The sequence below is a fragment of the Engystomops pustulosus genome, chromosome 2, assembly GCF_040894005.1.
Source record: "Engystomops pustulosus chromosome 2, aEngPut4.maternal, whole genome shotgun sequence".
NCBI lineage: Eukaryota > Metazoa > Chordata > Amphibia > Anura > Leptodactylidae > Engystomops > Engystomops pustulosus.
Genome location: NC_092412.1, coordinates 34768834 through 34790224, shown reverse-complemented (window position 1 = coordinate 34790224; position 21391 = coordinate 34768834). Strand labels below are relative to the sequence as shown.

Sequence of the window (21391 nt, the reverse complement as noted above, 5' to 3'; positions counted from 1 at the left end):
ATGATAACCACTACCTAGTCAGTGGTTGGAGGGGATTACCAAGGGCATCCCATCATCCACTTTAATGGGAGTAAGAGCCAGCAGGACACTTCACAATAAGTCCCAAGTTCCGCTGGGTCTTCTCCCGTGAACTATAGGGGTAATGTAACTAGGGCACTGCTGTGCCCTGTCACTATAGGAGTCGGATAACTAACTTTAATCAGGCACAGTCCCCAGTTCAGAACAGAATAGATACAAAGATCATCTCTCATTCTCAAGGACCTCTCTGTGCCCATTAATCAGCATGGTGCAATCCCTAATCTAGCCTGTGGGGGCACTGAAGAAAAACTGAACACTTATTGCCAGACGTCCGGACAGAATACACATGTTCACAATCCCTTTAGTGGGATAGTTTGTGATAAGGTTCTTGTCAGATTGTACACGGAACGGAACCCCTTGATATGCTTCTAAATTGTTTCCCTTAAAACAATGGGTCACTTCTATTGGGTAATTGAATCTTGTACTTAAATCTTCAGTGTGAGGTGTAATTAATAGCTATTGGTATAGAGTTCCATTTTCTTAAAGTTTCACACTAAAATGTGCAGTATAATGTGTTTTTTCTCCAACAGAACGTCAGGATCGCTCTGGTAATCGCTCTCCAAAGAGCGGCCATTAACAAGCAGAATGTCCAATTAGGTTGATTGGTTACTGCTGCACAACAGTGAACTCCATGTCCTCATGGCTGTGATGGGGGTGCACAGTAGTTTAAGTCATGTATATCATTGGGTTTTTCCATATATAATGTACATTTTGTTCAACCCCTTTATCGTATTGATGACACAACTTCTGCACCGAACGTATTCCTGTATGACATGTTTCAACAAGTGTAAAGGATAATTAAAGTAACCACTGTGTAGTCCAATAAAGATGTTACAGTCCATTCCATATGTTATTACCAAAAGTATTTTTAATGCTGCAGATGAAATAGCGTCTGAATACAGTTCAGACTACGCAGGTTGAGCTGGCCTACAGGCACTGAAATCCTGGCGCACACTCAAGAATGGCGCATATTTCCCTCCTTATGTGGTGGGGAGTGAATTGGAGCACAGCTGGTGGTGGAGTGGGCTGTTGGAGAGGGGCATTCTTGCCCTGTGGCTGCCCACAAGCTATAGCTTGCGCCCATTCAGGCTATGACCTACTTCTATGCCCAGCCAGAACTGGCGTAGGATGGCTCTGCCGATGCAGCGCGGCTCAACCCGCGTCCACATTAATTCGGAGGTCAGAGCTTCCTAATAAATACTGTTGGTGTCGGGGAGGTGGCAACATTATATGCTGGTGCACTTATTGCCCCAATATTTGTGAGAAAATAGCACCCCTTTCATAAATGAACAGTATGAAGCTATAACTTGAAGTGTTTTTCTGTGTGATTTGATAAGACTCTAACATGTTCTGGAGAAATTTGGGACTTTTGTACCGCTATTTTTTAAAACATTGAGGTAGGGAGATTGTTTGGGGTTTGTACTAGGGCTTAGTGTGGGCTCGGAGTGATCTGACATTAGGCAGGGACACCATTGGGGGCGGAGATAACATCAAGCACTGACGCATGATGTGCAACACTTGATAAATTCCAGTTCCCCGAGGTGAGGTAGCATTTGTTTATGTTCATCCCCCTGATGGTCCCATCACATGATTTCAATAGGGTCGAGATATAGTATGTGACTGGGCTATTGCAATGACTTCATTCTTTTTTATTTTCCAGATATTATGTTGTAGATTTTCTGTTGTGCTTCAATGATCTGTGGCATGTTCCAGTTTAGGTCAAGCTTTAGATGTTGTATAGGTGGCCTCACCTTCAACGCATCACTTACTCATGCAGCCATACGTGTTTAGTCTGGGATGTCCTGAGAAAACATTACCTACTGTAGAAAATGTTTTCCAATTGTTTTTAGAATAATTGGCTTCCAATTCTTTTGAAATGGCCCTATAACCCTTTCCAGATTGATGGAAAGCTGAAATTTTGTCTCCAAGCTCATTATCCAACAACTTGCATACTACAGACCACCAAACTGCCAAATCTTCTACTTTAATAGAGGTGGTCACACTTACTGATGGTAAAATAAGCATCACTAAGTATCTTACTGAGCCTCTTCACCCCTATGCAAGCTGTAATGATGTATTTAATATTTCATGCTTGTTTCTGAATTTTGGTCTAGTTTTGGCGTCAGACAAAGGTTGTGGAATGTTCTTCATCTGAAGTTGTAATTACTCTATTTTAAGACCTTCTAAGGGTGAATTTGAGAACTGTGAGCTGGCCACATTAATTTAGATTAGCACATGTCTCCTATTGAGATCTATTGTGCATGATCACAGTGGTGTGAGTTATCATCTCTCACCATACCATGACCAAACCGGGTGGCCGTGACAGAGTATATTGAGTAGGTCCCATTCCTGCCCATATTGCAGCATGGATGCTCATCTGCTGTTGAGATCGGATGGGTGAGCAGTGCTCGCTCCAACCCACTTCACCAGACCTGTTTGTGCACACTATATAGGCACATTTACTATGTTGAAGGTGCACCAAAAAAAATAAATTGGTGCACTCTGTCGGAGCAGTGCAGGGGGCGCCAGATTCATGTAGAACGTGAGCCACAATTCCTGAATCTCAGGCCCCCTGTACACTACACAGTGAAACTGCACATTTGCCTCGTTTTTAGTAAATGAGCCCCATTGTTTTTTTGCATATGATGTCCTGATATGTAAAACCAAAGAATTCAATGATGGTAGTGAACTTGTGTACATTATACACAAAGAAGTTTATATCATAAAAATTAATCTCTGGTCAAAGACATATCAATATATAGACGGTATCACGACAAAAATTTGAAGTAAATGAGTCATGGTCCATTTTAAGCCTAGATTTTTTTTCCCCATACATTAGGCTCCTATTACAAAGCGGTAACTCATTATTACATTGGAGTCTGTGACAGACAACTGGTAATTTCATCAGATGAGTTTGGGTTTCATGGACCAGTTCTGTGCCCCTGGCAGAGATACCACACCGTATTACAGCGCGCAGGGATTGGCAGCTTGCTTGCAATCTGTTTTACTGGGTTGTCCAAAATATTTCAATATCCAGAGTTTGCAAACCATCTGGAGAAAGACACTTTATGTAAGATATTTCGTGTCTATTGTGGCACCAGCTCTTCTCCCTAAAGACAGAAATAGGCAGAGGGAACCTGAGGTTGTAAACACAAGACAAGAAACTCTTCTGCTATTCAACCCGATAGTATTTAGCTTGTTTCTAATTTCTTAAAAGTTCTTCACAATTTCTAAAATTCTAAATTCAATCCCCATGCCAGTCACAGCATTTACTGCATTAACGGTGCCATGATATCATGTTGCATTAGGCAGCTCGCCTTGGATTAGAAACACAGAACCGCTTCCTATTAATTTAGAAACAGTGCCACATTTATTTGTGGGTCATGCCTGGTATTGCAACTTAGCCCTACTTACTTTTACTTGTAGTTAATGAGCTGAAATACCAGACAAAGCCTCTGTACAAGAGTGGCGCTGTTTTCCAAACATGAGTAAGTAAACCTCCTTATTTTAAGAAGTTGTCTGGCTTCAGATTAATTTATGAAATGGAATTCTGGGTAAATAAAGGGAAAAGACCATATTCTGGAAGTTCTTAAGGCCATTTTCTTACTTTTAAAGAGTCCGGCTATGATTATCATCAAAATTTATTGGTGGGAAGAGAAAATGAATGGGACAGGCATTGCAAATTTAAATTTTTCTTCACGCCACCAGCATAACACTAAGGCCACATTGACACGAATTGCAGCCGTACATACGTCCCCCCTAGACCGGCAATGGCCTATCATTCCCCGTGTTACGGGCCGTACGTAATGCATTGGAATAGAGAAACATTATCAGGGTAAGTTTAATAAAAGTTACACTGTTAACTTATTATTACTCTTATAAAGTTAGGTATAAGTGGTCAACTCCTTTAACATTTAAATTCCAAACTTTTTGTGAACAGAGGATAAATTAGTGAGCGGCTCTGCTACACCCACATATTTATTAACATCTCGTTGGTAAAAATCGTAGCAGGTTCTGCCACAGGAACTTCCCACCCTCAAGGAGGTAATGATGTCTATTCAGCAGTCAACGTAGACAAGATGCCGTCCTTGACGTTAACTGTCTGATAAGGAATTCAAGGAGAAAGCTATGAGACACCAATTATCTAGAAGATAAATTTGCATCGAAAAACCCCTGAGGTTATAATTAGGAGATCCAGGAGTCAATGATAATGAACTGGGGTCAAAATACAATCAATGTTCAACAGAAGAAGTTGTCCCCGTGTAATGGCCGGTAGGGTCTAGGTCATGACTATGATCCCCCAGCGCATTGCAGTAAATATCACCAAACTTTGATTAAATTTAATTATTTGACTAACTTTACTCTTAACCTGAATTTGCATAGAAAAGGTTGAAATCTATTGTGAAAATTTATGTTGATCATACACACATCGCCCTATTGATCAATTTATGCAGATTTTTGTTTTCAACGGAGCTTGGTAGATATCACCACATACACTGCGGGGAAATTTCCCAGCCTCTCACTCCAATGGGAACCTACACTAAACAGGTTTAACAGGCACATAAAATTCAAAGCTTATTCTTTATATATAAAACTACTATTTATCTCCATGGGAATTATAGAACAAGTATAGAACAGTTGTGCCTGTCAGTTTCCATAACTTCCATCCACCCCTTGGAGATAGACCCAAGGTGAGTCTAAGCTCAGCTCCAAAAAGCTTAGTTGGGAATTCCACCATTAATTTGACCACAGACTGTCAGCTAGTTGTAAGTTACATTCCTCCTGACCTCGGGTGATGTTCTGTCCCATATAACCACCCTCCGCTAAGAGGCCCCAACTCTTCAATGCAACGAGAAACTTATTCTAAGTTTCTTCGGATTAGCTCATAAAGGTCTGTTACTCACATAAAACCAGCCAGATCATTGTGTGTCAACATAAAAAACCCCAGTTGTTCTTGTGACTCTAATTAAAACCACCGTTTTCCTAGTTCCCTACTTGATTGCCCATTACTTGACTTCTTGACTCCTAGACTGCTGTTAGACAGTGCCTTACCTTCTCCACTTGTTACAAACCTACCCTGCTTCTGGGTTTTACCCAGCCCCATCCTCCTGTCCTTAGACTATGTCTTGCCAATTTACTTGTCTCCTTCTGGATCTAGCCTTTAACCTCTGTGGATCCAGATGACAATGCCACAAGTCACTCCGACCCTCTGATCACTGTTAACTCTACTGTTTCAGTAATCATGGCTGAGTCCAGGTTCTCTCATCTGGTGACTATACTGAGAGTCTTCAACCTGGGATCCGTAAACAATAATTCCAAGAAGATAAGATAACATTATGAGGTCTGTTAGACTCAATAGCCTGAAAGCCAAAACACAGTAACCCCAACAATGTCAGTGGGGGACCAGATGATCTCTGACCCTTACTGATTCTGATGGCTGATTTTTGATGACTTTTTGATGACTAAGGATTGGTCATCGATATCTTAAATCTGAAAATCCTCTATAAAAAAAATCAACTTTGTAGTCAAGGCGGCCACATACTCCCTTCCGAAAAAATCATTGCAAATGTGTTGAGGTAAAGAATTTTTTTTGCCTGCTTTAATAATTAGTTTCTGGCAACAGATCTCCTTAATCATGCGGCTAATATCTCCAAGTCTCATTACACGATTCGTTAGCGCTGCCCACAATTGATTATTGTGAATAAATATTTGGATACTATCTGTTTTCCATCAAGCTCTCCTTCACTAGTTGTTTATTTTTTTGCCATAAACAAAAAAGAGGGGAAAGGAGCAGTCGATCCGATTTTTCCCAGAATACCCCAGAGCTTGCCAACATTGCGAATCATTAAGTTGTATAAAATGCCCTGAGGTCTGTTGAGAGCTATTGCTTCTTAATTAGGCTCTTTGGGAAATCTCTAAGCTTTAGAGCGGGAGAACATAGGTCTTTAAAGGAAGGACTCTGCCAGATGAACAAGATCCGATAAATCCCTTTGGTGAATACTTAAAACAATCCCAGAGAACTGGAGCCGGGGATTCCGGGAGATGAGCAGTTATACCTCCTCCATTGAGTATGCATAGCCATCAATGGGAGAGGGAGTAGGGTAAATTGTGTTACTGAAAGAGCAATGTGTCATGTAAGCTTAATGATTACAATTCATGACAGTCCATTCATTAATTCCTGACATGCACTTTCCTACTACAAGTTGTTGTTGACAGTAACCACTGCCAAGTTGTGTAAGGAAATGGCCAATGATCTGTGGCGTATATTAGGGCTTGTAGCATACTAGACTCTACTGTTCCAGCATTTTGTTGGGTTATGATCAGATTTCTATGCAGACAGTATTTACACCTAGATTTACAGGGTTACAAGTGGGTGACTGGGTTACCAGAATGTGGGACTGCCGAGGCCCATCCTCTGCTTCCTGCCTTCCTGCTACTGTGATCTAGTCCCATCTCCCCTACTTCTTCCTCTTCTTTTTTCCCTTCTCTCTCTGTTTTTCCCTCATCTTTTTCTTGTTCTACCTTTTCTTCTTCTCCACCTTCATCTTCTTCCCCTTCTTTTATCTCTTTGCTTCTACTATATACCTTAATCATACTATCTTTATTCTATTGCTTCTTATTTCTATTTATTTCGCCCCTTTCTTATTCTTCTTCACACTACTCTTACAATTCCCTTCTTTTTCCTCTTCCCTATCTTCCTTTACTTCTTTCCCACTTTTTATTTTTGTCTTATTCTTTATTTTCTCATTTTTTATCATCGCTTCCCCTTGTTCTTTCTTCTTATCCATTCATTGATTTTCTCCCTCTTTTGTCTTTTCCCTTTTTCTTTTTCTCCTTTGCTTTCTCTTCCCCTTTACTTTCCTACTTTGCTTTCTTCTTCCTACTTTCTTGCCCATATTGTGTTTCTTCCCCTATTTATTCTAGAGGAATGGCATTTTTTGATCTGAAGTTTCCAGACAGAAATCTTCCTCAGCAGTGGTGAAGTGGGCAGAGACTTCTTCCTGTCTTTGCCCTAAAGCTGAGTCAATAAGCTGCCCTGACTTCCCATGATGTGTTGTGTTTTATCTTGAAGTAATTCCAATGAGAAGTAACTCAGGAGTAACTGAAGTCATTAAGCAAATCCTGTGAGATTCTTACAAGTACTACAGCTTCTATCACAGAGAGGAGCATAGTGCATGGTATAAGTTGTAGAAACCAGCAGTGAAATAGTTACATGAAGTGTATAATCTGTCCTGTATGAGCACTAAATATTAACAGCTTTCCTGCTTTGATGATCATGTCTAGATAACAGAGACAAGGGTACTGCAGAGTAGTCTATGGCACAGCTTGGGATGTAGGGAACAGAGGGTTCCTGCTACCTCACCATTCTTTTCAGGAGATATCTACATCCACAGATCTGCACAGACACAGCTCTCCTGCTATCTACACACAAAGCAGAAGTACATGACCTTTCCCCTCCCTGCAGAGTAAGCAGGAAGCTGCAGCCCCTTCTCTCTGTTTATATTTAGTATAAATACTCTATGGTCTCACAGAGATAAACACCATAACCAGAGGAGACAGCTATTGCAGAGACAAGTTAAACTGCGGAGGAAGAAACTGCTGGACATAGTTAATAGCACATATGGCAAAGATGGCTTACATTCCAAGAGCTATTGATTATTGGAAAAACTTCAAGCTATTTCCATCAATTTTTTTTTAGGGTGATTATTCTGCCTTTCAGTACAATATGTTGTCTTTTACTTTCCTGATATCTGACATAGGCACCTCATACACATTAGAGGGTTGACTTGTTCTACATCAATATTGATCTAATATATGGCTACCCGGAATCTCCCCTACTGTTTTCTTTTCACCAGTAAATAACTTCACATTTTATAATTTTCTAAAAAAAAAATATATAAAAACCTACACAGAAAAATAAAAAAAAATCGAAATTGACTCATCATGAGATCTCAGTCTATTTTAATGCATTTTGCCATGGAAACAGAAAGAATTTGTTAAAACCCTTCTTACAATGACACATTACACAACCATTTCAGGAGTAGGATAATGATTTTTATAACAAGGTATGCCTGCTGTACTCGTGCCACATGAAGAGATTTTTTTCAAACCCTTTAAACTCCACTGTAAGTAAATACAACAAAATAAAACCCCTTGGGATGTGTACTTTGGCTTTCAAGTGTAAATGGGTCAAAAGTTCTGCACTATTTGAACATATTCTTTGTAGCACTCAAGGTTTCCTTTTGTGCTCCTAATCTTGATCACGACATGTTGGCTGCTTACAGTCACCACTAGAGGGAGCATTTGAGCCAACTGCATACTGCCTATAATTAGTTTAAGGGAATTTTCATAAAATAGAGGGTCCGCCTGTGCATTATGGATGGAGATAGAAACAGATAGCTTGGTCCATTCTTTTGAGCCATTACCATTGCCTTTTAATGACTCTGTTTTGGCTGTTTGGTTATTAACGCCCATGCTTCTTCTCGTGGCAACTCCGGGTAAACAGCTTGTTTAAGCAACTTCATGGTGGTTATTAGGACCTCTCTGCCCTGAAATAATCGCAAATTCTAGTGTATCGCTAGCACTTTCAATTATTTTCCTCTTTCTGGCACCTCCACCCCCGGGGGGGTGTGAAGGGGGCATGGCCAGCAAGAGAGTGGGCGCAGCCGATGGGGAAGCAGGCTGACCCAGGGCGTTCCTGTCTCCACGCCAGCACACTTGCTGCAGACTTCACAAACGTACAGCCAGCTACTTCCCAAAACACTGCACAGATTAAGATTTGCTGTGATCCTATTGGCTTAGCCTCCAATAATTAAAATGCTTAAATGCCTTGTGCTATCGATCAGTCAGACGTCTCCTGTTGTTATTCCCTCTCCCAGAAGAAATTTCAGACACAACTGGTGGACTTAAAAGGGGATTTCAGGTCTAAGATATTGATGACCTTTGACCTATACCAGTGATGGCAAACCTTTTACAGACCGAGTGCCCAAACTACAGTACAAATAAGACCAACTTATTTTCCACGAAGTCCCAACATAGCAATTTAGGCAATAAATGCTCCCACCCCTCCGTCACAGATTTCAACTGTAGTGATGTCTAGAGGACACCAATAAACTAGAAAGAAGGACGGCCTAGGATGTGTTGCTTAAAAATAGCGTTTAGAACCAAACATCTAGGGTTGTCTGTGACTGCAGGAGGAGGCCTTGAGTTCTGTCTGGCAAACTCTGCGCCAGGGTCAGGGCCGGCTCCAGGTTTCAGTGGGCCCCTGGGCAATAGAGCCTCAGTGGGCCCCTTAACAGTGAACTCTACACATCCAATATATACACACAGCACATACGCACAGATATACACATGCATCCAGTATATACAACACATACGTACAGACATACAGCATATATACATACGCATCCAGTATATACAACACATACACACAGATATACAGCATATATACACACGCATCCAGTATATACAACACATACGCACAGACGCACAGACTTACAGCATTTATACACATGCATCCAGTATATACAACACATACGCACAGACATACAGCATGTATACACACCCATCCAGTATATACACACCTAAGCACAAATATACAGCATATATACACAAAAAACACATATACAGCACATTTACACACAAACACATATACATGCATTTACATATGTTGCAATTATACTCACCGCGGTGGGAACGTGGTGGGAAGCTCAGGAAGGAGACTGCACAGGAGAAGGTGGACAGCACGCGGAGGGGCCAGGCCGGACATGAGGCACACAGGCCGGCCAGGCACGAGTTGTGCAGCCCGGACGTGAGGTGTGCAGGCCGGCAGGACTCGGAGCGCGAAGGCCGGGCCTGACGCGAGGTGCGGGACGCGCCGCTTCACAGGAGAGGTGGGTAGCTTGGGGCAGGTCACATGTGAGTTGGGTAGGCCAGGACTGGCCCCCGGGAAAGTAATAGACCGTGGTGGGTGGGCCACCTTGAAGCTTTGGGGCCCTGGCACTGGCCCGGGACAGCCGGGTGCTGACGCCGGGCCTAGCCAGGGTGATGCCTGGGTGCCCACAGAGAGGGCTCTGAGTGCTACCTGTGCCACCACTAACCTATACCGATCATCTCTTTAAAGAGGCTTCAATGTCAAACAATCTCTTTAGTCCCTTTGCTGTTCGCCAATGAGACTACACGGTCACCAGCTCATGTGATGTCACTAGGCCAGTCCGGTAAGGGTGGTGTATGTGGAAACACCATTATTAGAATACTCTTTACGTCTTCTAAGGATACAGTACCTATATATTCATCCCAGAAAACCCCTTTAAAGGAATCAATCATTTGAAAAAAAGATAAAAACACCTATAAATACTCACAGTCTATGAGGATGAGTGTTTGACACAAGAGCTTACAGTCTATGAGGATGAGAGGGTGACACAAGAGCTTACAGTCTATGAGGATAAGGGTGACACAAGAGCTTACAGTCTATGAGGATGAGGGGGTGACACAAGAGCTTACAGTCTATGAGGATGAGGGAGTGACACAAGAGCTTACAGTCTATGGGGATAAGGGATGGCACAAGAGCTTACAGTCTATGAGGATGAGGGGGTGACACAAGAGCTTACAGTCTATGAGGATGAGGGGGTGACACAAGAGCTTACAGTCTATGAGGATGAGGGGGTGACACAAGAGCTTACAGTCTATGAGGATGAGTGTTTGACACAAGAGCTTACAGTCTATGAGGAGGAGCGGGTGACACAAGAGCTTACAGACTATGAGGATGAGGGGGTGACACAAGAGCTTACAGTCTATGAGGATGAGGGGGTGACACAAGAGCTTACAGTCTATGAGGATGAGGGGGTGACACAAGAGCTTACAGTCTATGAGGATGAGGGGGTGACAAAAGAGCTTACAGTCTATGAGGATGAAGGGTGACACAAGAGCTAATAGTCTATGAGGATGAAGGGTGACACAAGAGCTTACAGTCTATGAGGATGAGGGGGACACAAGAGCTTACAGTCTATGAGGATGAGGGAGTGACACAAGGGCTTACAGTCTATGAGGATGAGGGGGTGACACAAGAGCTTACAGTCTATGAGGATGAGGGGTGACACAAGGGCTTACAGTCTATGAGGATGAGGGGGTGACACAAGAGCTTACAGTCTATGAGGATGAAGGGTGACACAAGAGCTAATAGTCTATGAGGATGAAGGGTGACACAAGAGCTTACAGTCTATGAGGATGAGGGGGACACAAGAGCTTACAGTCTATGAGGATGAGGGAGTGACACAAGGGCTTACAGTCTATGAGGATGAGGGGGTGACACAAGAGTTTACAGTCTATGAGGATGAGGGGTGACACAAGGGCTTACAGTCTATGAAGATGATGGGGGTGCACAAGAGCGTACAGTCTATGAGGATGAGGGGGTGACACAAGAGCTTACAGTCTATGAGGATGAGGGGGTGACACAAGAGCTTACAGTCTATGAGGATGAGGGGGTGACAAAAGAGCTTACAGTCTATGAGGATGAGGGGTGACACAAGAGCTTACAGTCTATGAGGATGAGGGGGTGACACAAGAGCTTACAGTCTATGAGGATGAGGGGGCGACACAAGAGCTTACAGTCTATGAGGATGAGGGGGTGACACAAGAGCTTACAGTCTATGAGGATGAGTGTTTGACACAAGAGCTTACAGTCTATGAGGATGAGTGTTTGACACAAGAGCTTACAGTCTATGAGGAGGAGCGGGTGACACAAGAGCTTACAGACTATGAGGATGAGGGGGTGACACAAGAGCTTACAGTCTATGAGGATGAGGGGGTGACACAAGAGCTTACAGTCTATGAGGATGAGTGTTTGACACAAGAGCTTACAGTCTATGAGGATGAGTGTTTGACACAAGAGCTTACAGTCTATGAGGAGGAGCGGGTGACACAAGAGCTTACAGACTATGAGGATGAGGGGGTGACACAAGAGCTTACAGTCTATGAGGATGAGGGGGTGACACAAGAGCTTACAGTCTATGAGGATGAGGGGGTGACACAAGAGCTTACAGTCTATGAGGATGAGGGGGTGACAAAAGAGCTTACAGTCTATGAGGATGAAGGGTGACACAAGAGCTAATAGTCTATGAGGATGAAGGGTGACACAAGAGCTTACAGTCTATGAGGATGAGGGGGACACAAGAGCTTACAGTCTATGAGGATGAGGGAGTGACACAAGGGCTTACAGTCTATGAGGATGAGGGGGTGACACAAGAGTTACAGTCTATGAGGATGAGGGGTGACACAAGGGCTTACAGTCTATGAGGATGAGGGGGTGACACAAGAGCTTACAGTCTATGAGGATGAAGGGTGACACAAGAGCTTACAGTCTATGAGGATGAAGGGTGACACAAGAGCTTACAGTCTATGAGGATGAGGGGGACACAAGAGCTTACAGTCTATGAGGATGAGGGAGTGACACAAGGGCTTACAGTCTATGAGGATGAGGGGGTGACACAAGAGTTTACAGTCTATGAGGATGAGGGGTGACACAAGGGCTTACAGTCTATGAAGATGATGGGGGTGCACAAGAGCGTACAGTCTATGAGGATGAGGGGGTGACACAAGAGCTTACAGTCTATGAGGATGAGGGGGTGACACAAGAGCTTACAGTCTATGAGAATGAGGGGGTGACAAAAGAGCTTACAGTCTATGAGGATGAGGGGTGACACAAGAGCTTACAGTCTATGAGGATGAGGGGGTGACACAAGAGCTTACAGTCTATGAGGATGAGGGGGCGTCACAAGAGCTTACAGTCTATGAGGATGAGGGGGACACAAGAGCTTACAGTCTATGAGGATGAGGGGGTGACAAAAGAGCTTACAGTCTATGAGGATGAGGGGGTGACACAAGAGCTTACAGTCTATGAGGATGAGGGGGGGACACAAGAGCTTACAGTCTATAAGGATGAGGGGGTGACAAAAGAGCTTACAGTCTATGAGGATGAGGGGGTGACACAAGAGCTTATAGTCTATGAGGATGAGTGTTTGACACAAGAGCTTACAGTCTATGAGGAGGAGCGGGTGACACAAGAGCTTACAGACTATGAGGATGAGGGGGTGACACAAGAGCTTACAGTCTATGAGGATGAGGGGGTGACACAAGAGCTTACAGTCTATGAGGATGAGGGGGTGACACAAGAGCTTACAGTCTATGAGGATGAGGGGGTGACAAAAGAGCTTACAGTCTATGAGGATGAAGGGTGACACAAGAGCTAATAGTCTATGAGGATGAAGGGTGACAAAAGAGCTTACAGTCTATGAGGATGAGGGGGACACAAGAGCTTACAGTCTATGAGGATGAGGGAGTGACACAAGGGCTTACAGTCTATGAGGATGAGGGGGTGACACAAGAGTTACAGTCTATGAGGATGAGGGGTGACACAAGGGCTTACAGTCTATGAGGATGAGGGGGTGACACAAGAGCTTACAGTCTATGAGGATGAAGGGTGACAAAAGAGCTAATAGTCTATGAGGATGAAGGGTGACACAAGAGCTTACAGTCTATGAGGATGAGGGGGACACAAGAGCTTACAGTCTATGAGGATGAGGGAGTGACACAAGGGCTTACAGTCTATGAGGATGAGGGGGTGACACAAGAGTTTACAGTCTATGAGGATGAGGGGTGACACAAGGGCTTACAGTCTATGAAGATGATGGGGGTGCACAAGAGCGTACAGTCTATGAGGATGAGGGGGTGACACAAGAGCTTACAGTCTATGAGGATGAGGGGGTGACACAAGAGCTTACAGTCTATGAGGATGAGGGGGTGACAAAAGAGCTTACAGTCTATGAGGATGAGGGGTGACACAAGAGCTTACAGTCTATGAGGATGAGGGGGTGACACAAGAGCTTACAGTCTATGAGGATGAGGGGGCGACACAAGAGCTTACAGTCTATGAGGATGAGGGGGACACAAGAGCTTACAGTCTATGAGGATGAGGGGGTGACAAAAGAGCTTACAGTCTATGAGGATGAGGGGGTGACACAAGAGCTTACAGTCTATGAGGATGAGGGGGTGACACAAGAGCTTACAGTCTATAAGGATGAGGGGGTGACAAAAGAGCTTACAGTCTATGAGGATGAGGGGGTGACACAAGAGCTTATAGTCTATGAAGATGAAGTGATGACACAAGACGTATAAAAGCTTGTATAATTGTCCAGCTATTCTTTATAAGGGAACAGAATTAAAATAATTTAATAAATAAAAATGCTGCTGCTTTAACCAGTCATTAGTCGCCATCTTATATACAGAGTCCAAGGTCAATGGGGCGGCTCAGACGCCTGGAGCTTGGTGTTTGGTGTCTACTAGATAGCAGAAGGTCACAGGATGGGTTAGTAAAGAGACAGTTGAAGTTACATGCAGGTAGCGAGTGTGATAGGCCTAAAGAGATGGTTATTAAGAGCACATTTGAAACTTTAAATGGTGTGTATAAGACTGATAGTCCAATTTAGGACATTCCAGAGAATTAGTGCAGCTCGGGAGAAGTTCTGGAGATGTGAGTGAGAGGTTCGAATTAATGAAGAGATTAATCTAATATCACTGGCAAATCGAAGAGAACGGGTTGTGATGAGAGAGGTAGTGAGGTGCAGCGTTGATGTTATTATTATTATATCCTTAACCCCTTAATGACCGCCCTATCGGGAATCTACGTCGGTCATTAAGGGTACTTCTTCTGATGCGACGCCTTTCTACGGCGCCGCATCAGAAGAAGATTTCGGGACATCGGGTTATTATAGTGCCGGTGTCGGGCTGTGATATCACAGCCCAGACCCGGCACTAACACCCGGGATCGTGCAAGTGTGTCCCCCGTGGATCGGACCCCCCCGGTGTGCTTACCGGGGGATCCGATCCCTCCTGCCGCTGCCCCGGGTCCCGACGAGTGACCCGGGGCTGTCGGCTCCTCTTCTCGCCGGGTCCTGCCTTCCTGGCAGGACCCGGCTGTAAGTAACTGAGCATGCGCGGCATGCTCAGTTACTTACACTATACACTGCAATACAAGTGTATTGCAGTGTAAAGGCTTGAATAAGCGATTGGATGATCGCTTATTCAAGCCAAAAGGTTGAAAATAAGTGAAAGTAAAAAAAAAAAGATTAAATTGTTTTATAATAATAATTAAATAAATAAATAAAATAAAGTCCCATAATCTCCCCAGTTACACATATAATGCAAATACAGTATATAAAACACAAAAACACACAAAAAATGTACATATTTGGTATCACCGCGTCCGTATTAATCTGTACAATAAATCTAAATCAATATTGAACCCGCTCGGGGAACGATGAAAAAAATAACCACGAAAAACTTCCCGTAATATACAATTTTTCATCAAACACTATCACAAAAAATGTTCTAAAAAATGATCAAAAAAAGCTACATTCCCTAATATGATACGACTGAAAAGAACAACTCTTTTCACAAAAAATAAGCCCTCAACCAGATCTGACAACAGAAAAATACAGAAGTTATGGCCCTAAAAAGTTGTCAATAGTAAAAACAATGCGATATTCTCCAATATTGGTTTTGCTCAGGAAAATTGAGCAAAGATAAGAAAAACTATATAAATGAGGTATCACCGCAATCGTAGTGAACCAGAGAATAAAGATAAAATATTATTTTTACATTACGGTGAACGGGGGGAAAAAAATGCTAAAAATCCAAAATAAAAATTGATGATTTTGTTTGTGTCCCCCTTGAAATAGTTAATAAAATCTCATGAATAAGCTATAGACCCCCTAAATGAATTATCTATACATTGTATCTCATTCCGTAAAAATTAAGCCCTCATATGTTTGCATTACCAAAAAAAAATAAAAATGTATAGGTCGTACAATGTGACAATACAAATCTGCTGTGAATGGCGCCTCCATTCATTCTATACTCGGCTGTGCGCCCGTACAGCAGTTTACTACCACATATGGGGTATCAGTACACTCTGGAGGAATTGGGCATCAAGCGTTGCAGTGCGTTTCATCATTTAATTTATTCTGAAAATGTCAGTTTTGGCCTAAATGAATGTATGTTCCAAAAAAATTCCATAGTTTCTAAATCGCAGGTCCATATTGTTTTAACCCATGTGAAACACTTAAAGGGTTAATGGACTTAATAGAAGTTGTTTTACATACGTTGAGGGGTGAAGTTTCTATAGTGGGGTAATTTATGGGGTTTTACTATTATTTAGGCCTCTCAAAGTCACTTGGAAGCTGAGTTTTCCCTCAAAATGTGAGTTTTGGCAATTTTCATGAAAATGAGAAAAATCGCACCTAAAGTTCTGCGCCTCATAACATCCTAGAAAAGTGAGAGGATGCATAAAATATCATCCCAACATAAAGCAGACATTCCGTAAATGTTAATTATCAAGCTTTTTGGGTAGTTTTACTTCCTGTCTGGAAAGCAGAACATTTCAAACTAGGAAAATGAAGAATTTTTACAAACTTTTGCCAAATTTTCACTTTTTTTCAGAACGAATCGCAAAATGTATCACTTAAATTTTATAACTAACATGAAGTACAGTGTGTCACGAGAAAACATTCTCAAAATCACCCGGATATGTTAAAGCGTTCCGAAGTTATAACCAATTATCGTGAGACATGTCAGATTTGAAAAATCGAGTCTGGTCATTGAGCTGAAAACTAGTGTCGGTGATAAGGGGTTAATACTCATTGTATACCAACATTATTACTTATCTGTATGGGCACAACGAGAGGGGTCAAGCACAGATGTTTTCTTCCTTATCTTTCCTCTTGGCAGGACATGACCTTATATAATAAGTATCACTAGACTATCAGATTTACATGATCCTGCAATATACTAATGCAAAGTGATACCCTGTATGTTTAGAGGTTCAATGATGAGAAGATGTAAGTTTTACATGTGCGGGCAGGAAGGACCTCATATCTTGTTCATGTAAAGGATTGTGGAGCTCTATTCCTGTGCAGGGAGTACGACCATTACCCCTCACATGCAATGGGAGAAACACAAAGAAAGAAAACCAATAATCAGCTTCATACAGAATGTGTTTGGCTCTGAGCGCTGTGACTATGATGAGCGCTGAGAGGGGGTTAAACACCTCCGATATTGATTTGTAGAAGAACTGGGTTGTGTTCCATCCCTAGTTCTTCTTTTTATTGCTTTTGATGAGTTATTTATCATTATTTATTTGTTCCAAAAAAACCATTCTCTTCCGTAGTTCGTCACAAGGGGCATTACTATTACACAAAACATCACGTAAACATCGTCAGGTTTATTTACAATAACAGAATCATACAGCAGCACTGAAATAGGTTTTAAAGGGAAGCGGTCACAGACTTTTGGCATATTAAAATAGGAACTATACAGGGATAATCCACACAGTGATGTCACAGTACAGAGATAATACACACAGTGATGTCACAGTACAGAGATAATACACACAGTGATGTCACAGTACAGGGATAATACACACAGCGATGTCACAGTACAGGGATAATACACACAGTGATGTCACAGTACAGGGATAATACACACAGTGATGTCACAGTACAGAGATAATACACACAGTGATGTCACAGTACAGGGATAATACACACAGTGATGTAACAGTACAGAGATAATACACACAGTGATGTCACAGTACAGGGATAATACACACAGTGATGTCACATTAAAGGGATAATACACACAGTGATGTCACAGTACAGGGATTATACACACAATGATGTCACACTACAGGGATAATAGACACAGTGATGTCACAGTACAGAGATAATACACACAGTGATGTCACAGTACAGAGATAATACACACCGTGATGTCACAGTACAGGGATAATACACACAGTGATGTCACAGTACAGAGATAATACACACAGTCATGTCACAGTACAGGGATAATACACACAGTGATGTCACAGTTTAGAGATATTACACACAGTGATGTCACAGTACAGGGATAATACACACAGTGATGTCACAGTACAGGGATAATACACACAGTGATGTCACAGTTTAGAGATATTACACACAGTGATGTCACAGTACAGGGATAATACACACAGTGATGTCACAGTACAGGGATAATACACACAGTGATGTCACAGTACAGAGATAATACACACAGTGATGTCACAGTACAGGGATAATACACACAGTGATGTCACAGTTTAGAGATATTACACACAGTGATGTCACAGTACAGGGATAATACACACAGTGATGTTACAGTACAGGGATAATACACACAGTGATGTCACAGTACAGGGATAATACACACAGTGATGTCACAGTTTAGAGATATTACACACAGTGATGTCACAGTACAGGGATAATACACACAGTGATGTCACAGTACAGGGATAATACACACAGTGATGTCACAGTACAGAGATAATACACACAGTGATGTCACAGTACAGGAATAATACACACAGTGATGTCACAGTTTAGAGATATTACACACAGTGATGTCACAGTACAGGGATAATACACACAGTGATGTCACAGTACAGGGATAATACACACAGTGATGTCACAGTTTAGAGATATTACACACAGTGATGCTACAGTACAAAAATGATACAACTGTAGGATTGGTATTGTAGTATTTATATGCATCATAATGCAAGTTGACCATTTCAAAGTGTACATAGGAAGATAGTGGAATTACTATTTGTTTTGGGGTTTTTTACCCATCTCATCCAGAATGAGTTAATAAAAATGAATACCTCTGTATGATGCCACTAAATGATACAACTTATCCTGCAATAGAAGCCTTCATACAGTGAGGCTGCATTTACACTAACGTATGCCTGTCCGGCATATGGCGGCGCATTGGAGAGCAGGAGGAACGAGCGCTGCTCAGCCTCCCGTCTCCATAGGACACGGTACGGTGTGGTGACGATATACATCCCCCTGAGGCCGGTGTGAATGTGGCCTTACACTGATGGAAAAATAAAAATGTCGGGGTCTTGTTATGCAGTGATAGAAAAATGCCAAATTTAGTGTCTAAGGATTAAGGGGAAAAGACAGAGTGAGTCAAATTTAGGTGGTCGAAATTTGAGGAACAAAATACAGATACACAAGTATTTTGTTAACTTTGTTCTGACGCCGTGTATATTTCTGTCTGGGACAGGTGGAGACCATTGGAGATGCATACTGTGTGGCCGCTGGACTTCACAGGAAGAGCAAAAGCCATGCCAAGCCCATTGCACTAATGGCTTTGAAGATGATGGAGCTCTCAGAAGAAGTTCTCACTCCTGATGGGAGGCCCATACAGGTACTGTCAATGCTAGTGCTGAGGCATATGGTGCCCTATATATGACTCGGTGAAAGCTATATGCTCCATTGAGGTTGTCATCTCTATGGTACAGCCGGAGATAGTGGAGGCATTGGAAATATCCTACATTCCCATAGAATAGAGTGGAGCGCCAAAAAACAAATCAACATCCATTGGTTTCCTAGGGTTTGGAACCACAGATAAAACACCTACCCTTGTGGGCTATGTAGAAGGTCTTTAGACCATCTTATTAAATTAGGTTCTAAATGATTTAGTCTCCTTAATTGATGTGGAAACCCCCTGTTATGAGGTCATGGTACATTACTAATATAAGCCATTTTCACTTTATCATGAGTTGCAAATCAACATTTGTCCCAGCCGCCAATGTTCAGAATTTAGTGAACAGGATTAGTGTCCAATGTGCAGGGGAAGTGTAGTGATCTCTCTAAGGAATTGGACCGCCCACCATTCGATGCACAACAAGGTGGCCAGTGTGTAGAGAAAGACTATGAAGTGGCCAAATCACTTCATTTTCAGAATCAGTGAGTTCCGAGAAGTGGGAAACCATTGATTATAAAGTCATGTCTGATCCTGTATGGAGTTTGAAGTTTGACCAAATGGAAAAACAGAATTTGACTGTACAGTTAGAATTAATAGCCAACATACCGAATGCCTTCTACTGACTACAATCTACTGTCCATTGACCCATCAGTAGACCCATCAGTGTACGAGTGGATCTTCCAGTGGGCCCAAGCTGTGATGCAATTAATAGGCCTCGGTAGTCCAGTAGAAGAAAATTTGGAGTCTACAAGGGTTCACCTCTTGGTGGCTGATGGCATGCCTGTTATTGTTATGGAGCTTCTCTGAAGACATTGGATGCCATTTTTGGGTGGCAAATAAAGAAACAGAGGCAGCAAAATGAGGGCAGCAGGTATGTTGACTAATCATGCCTAATGGACAGTAAGGTGTTATCTTCTGGTTAGGGGGTCACTCACCTTGTCTTTGTAGAACACCACTCTTTTCTTTTTTGCATCCTTGGTTTCTTTGCTTATATCTACATGAAGGATTCTTTTAGCGGAGGCGTAGATCAGACCTAATCTATATCTGTTAGGCAGATATTCCTGTACGACCTGCTTCTCTCTTACTCATTATAGAGAGCTCTGGTTACAGTCTGTGTGCTCGGTCCAGCAGTGTGTGCGCTCGCTTCTCATGGGCAGCGTGCTGACATGGAGAGTGGATGGAATATGACTCCAACATATTATATGTTCTTGATGTGTTTTCATGGGTCTCTGTCTGAGCTCCATACCGACAAGCTAAATCATTGCCTATCCACACGGGCCCAGTACCTGTAATAGTTACATCAAAGTGGGAAGAGTTGAAATAAATATGTTTTTTTTTAAGCACCACAGGAATACGGCAGTGCTGTACAGCTAAAAAGTTATAGATAAAACACCTGATCTGAAAATAAAGAACCATATTCACTATGTTCTAGAAGTTTCAACTTGTTACATTGTCATTATGACCATTAAACGGAGCAGTTACTCCTCTGTTGACAAGTTGACAATCAGGTGGGAGGGCATACTAATCAGCTGACTGCAGGAAAACACATCCCTTTAACAACATCAATGGTATAATTGCTAACAAAATCCATGGACTGCCCCTGGACTGTTAAGATATGTCACCCTTAACTCTCAGAAACGACCAACTATGGGGTTAATTCTGTTCCTGAAGCCCATATGATGGGATTGTTCTATTACAAAATGTTAATTTTGTAAATTTTGTAAATTTATTCTAGAAGGCAGAAGGAGTTATTTATGACATTTTATGGGAACACAATAATTTGCTCAAACCTACTCTCCCATTAATATAAAGAAACCCTTTGCCTTATATTCTAGGAAGCCTCTGGTCAGATGCCACTCAGAATATAGAGTATTTACTTTCAAATCCAAGTGGATTTTTGACTGTACCTTAAAACAGAAGATGCCTATCACCACATCAAATACTGCTACCCTGCTGTATCTGCTGTACG

General features: G+C 42.3%; 1 protein-coding gene and 1 long non-coding RNA gene across 2 annotated transcripts in view; one reads left to right on the top strand and one right to left on the bottom strand.

Moving 5' to 3' along the window:
* LOC140117462 (uncharacterized) overlaps positions 1-21391 on the bottom strand; it is a 216306-nt gene that overhangs the window by 90499 nt on the left and 104416 nt on the right. The window lies entirely within an intron of this gene.
* GUCY1A2 (guanylate cyclase 1 soluble subunit alpha 2) overlaps positions 1-21391 on the top strand; it is a 117237-nt gene that overhangs the window by 71438 nt on the left and 24408 nt on the right. Inside the window, exon 6 of the mRNA XM_072134224.1 lies at positions 19219-19362. Coding sequence (XP_071990325.1) covers positions 19219-19362 — 144 coding nt within the window. The remainder of the gene's footprint in view (positions 1-19218; positions 19363-21391) is intronic.